The following is a 329-nucleotide window of genomic DNA, read 5'->3' as shown; positions in this document are numbered from 1 at the left end:
GCCCACCCCATCTCCCACCTCCCCACCCACTCACAGTGGTGGAGCGGTTGGGGCCCTGCCAGCAGCCAGTGCCCTGTTCGTACTTCATGGAGCTGAACTTGTCGTGTTCAGGGCCAGCCCACGAGCCCCACGTGCTGCGGAGAGTGGGTGCTGAGGGTGGGCTGGCTAGGGTTTGGGGGTGCCAAGGGGGAGGGGGTTCAGCCTAAGCCCACTCACCCGAGGTTGGTGGGAGAGCCGCCGCCAAGCTTGGGTTGTTGTGAGACATGCTTGAAGGGACAGAGTCGGTAGACATACCTGTCATATAGGACAGGACTGGTGGGGGGCACACA

At 63.2% G+C, this 329-nt stretch overlaps 1 protein-coding gene across 3 annotated transcripts in view; it reads right to left on the bottom strand.

Annotated features, from left to right (window-relative positions):
• Positions 1–329, bottom strand: part of PRKCSH (protein kinase C substrate 80K-H) — a 14642-nt gene that overhangs the window by 612 nt on the left and 13701 nt on the right. For all 3 annotated transcript variants that reach the window (XM_006765803.2, XM_006765804.2, XM_015565345.1), the window contains 2 exons: positions 217–294; positions 35–134 (listed from right to left, as the gene is read on the bottom strand). In XM_006765803.2, coding sequence (XP_006765866.1) covers positions 35–134; positions 217–294 — 178 coding nt within the window. The remainder of the gene's footprint in view (positions 1–34; positions 135–216; positions 295–329) is intronic.

Source organism: Myotis davidii, unplaced genomic scaffold (genome assembly GCF_000327345.1).
Source record: "Myotis davidii unplaced genomic scaffold, ASM32734v1 scaffold1439, whole genome shotgun sequence".
In the NCBI taxonomy this organism is placed as follows: domain Eukaryota; kingdom Metazoa; phylum Chordata; class Mammalia; order Chiroptera; family Vespertilionidae; genus Myotis; species Myotis davidii.
This window is presented reverse-complemented; position numbering and strand designations above follow the sequence as displayed.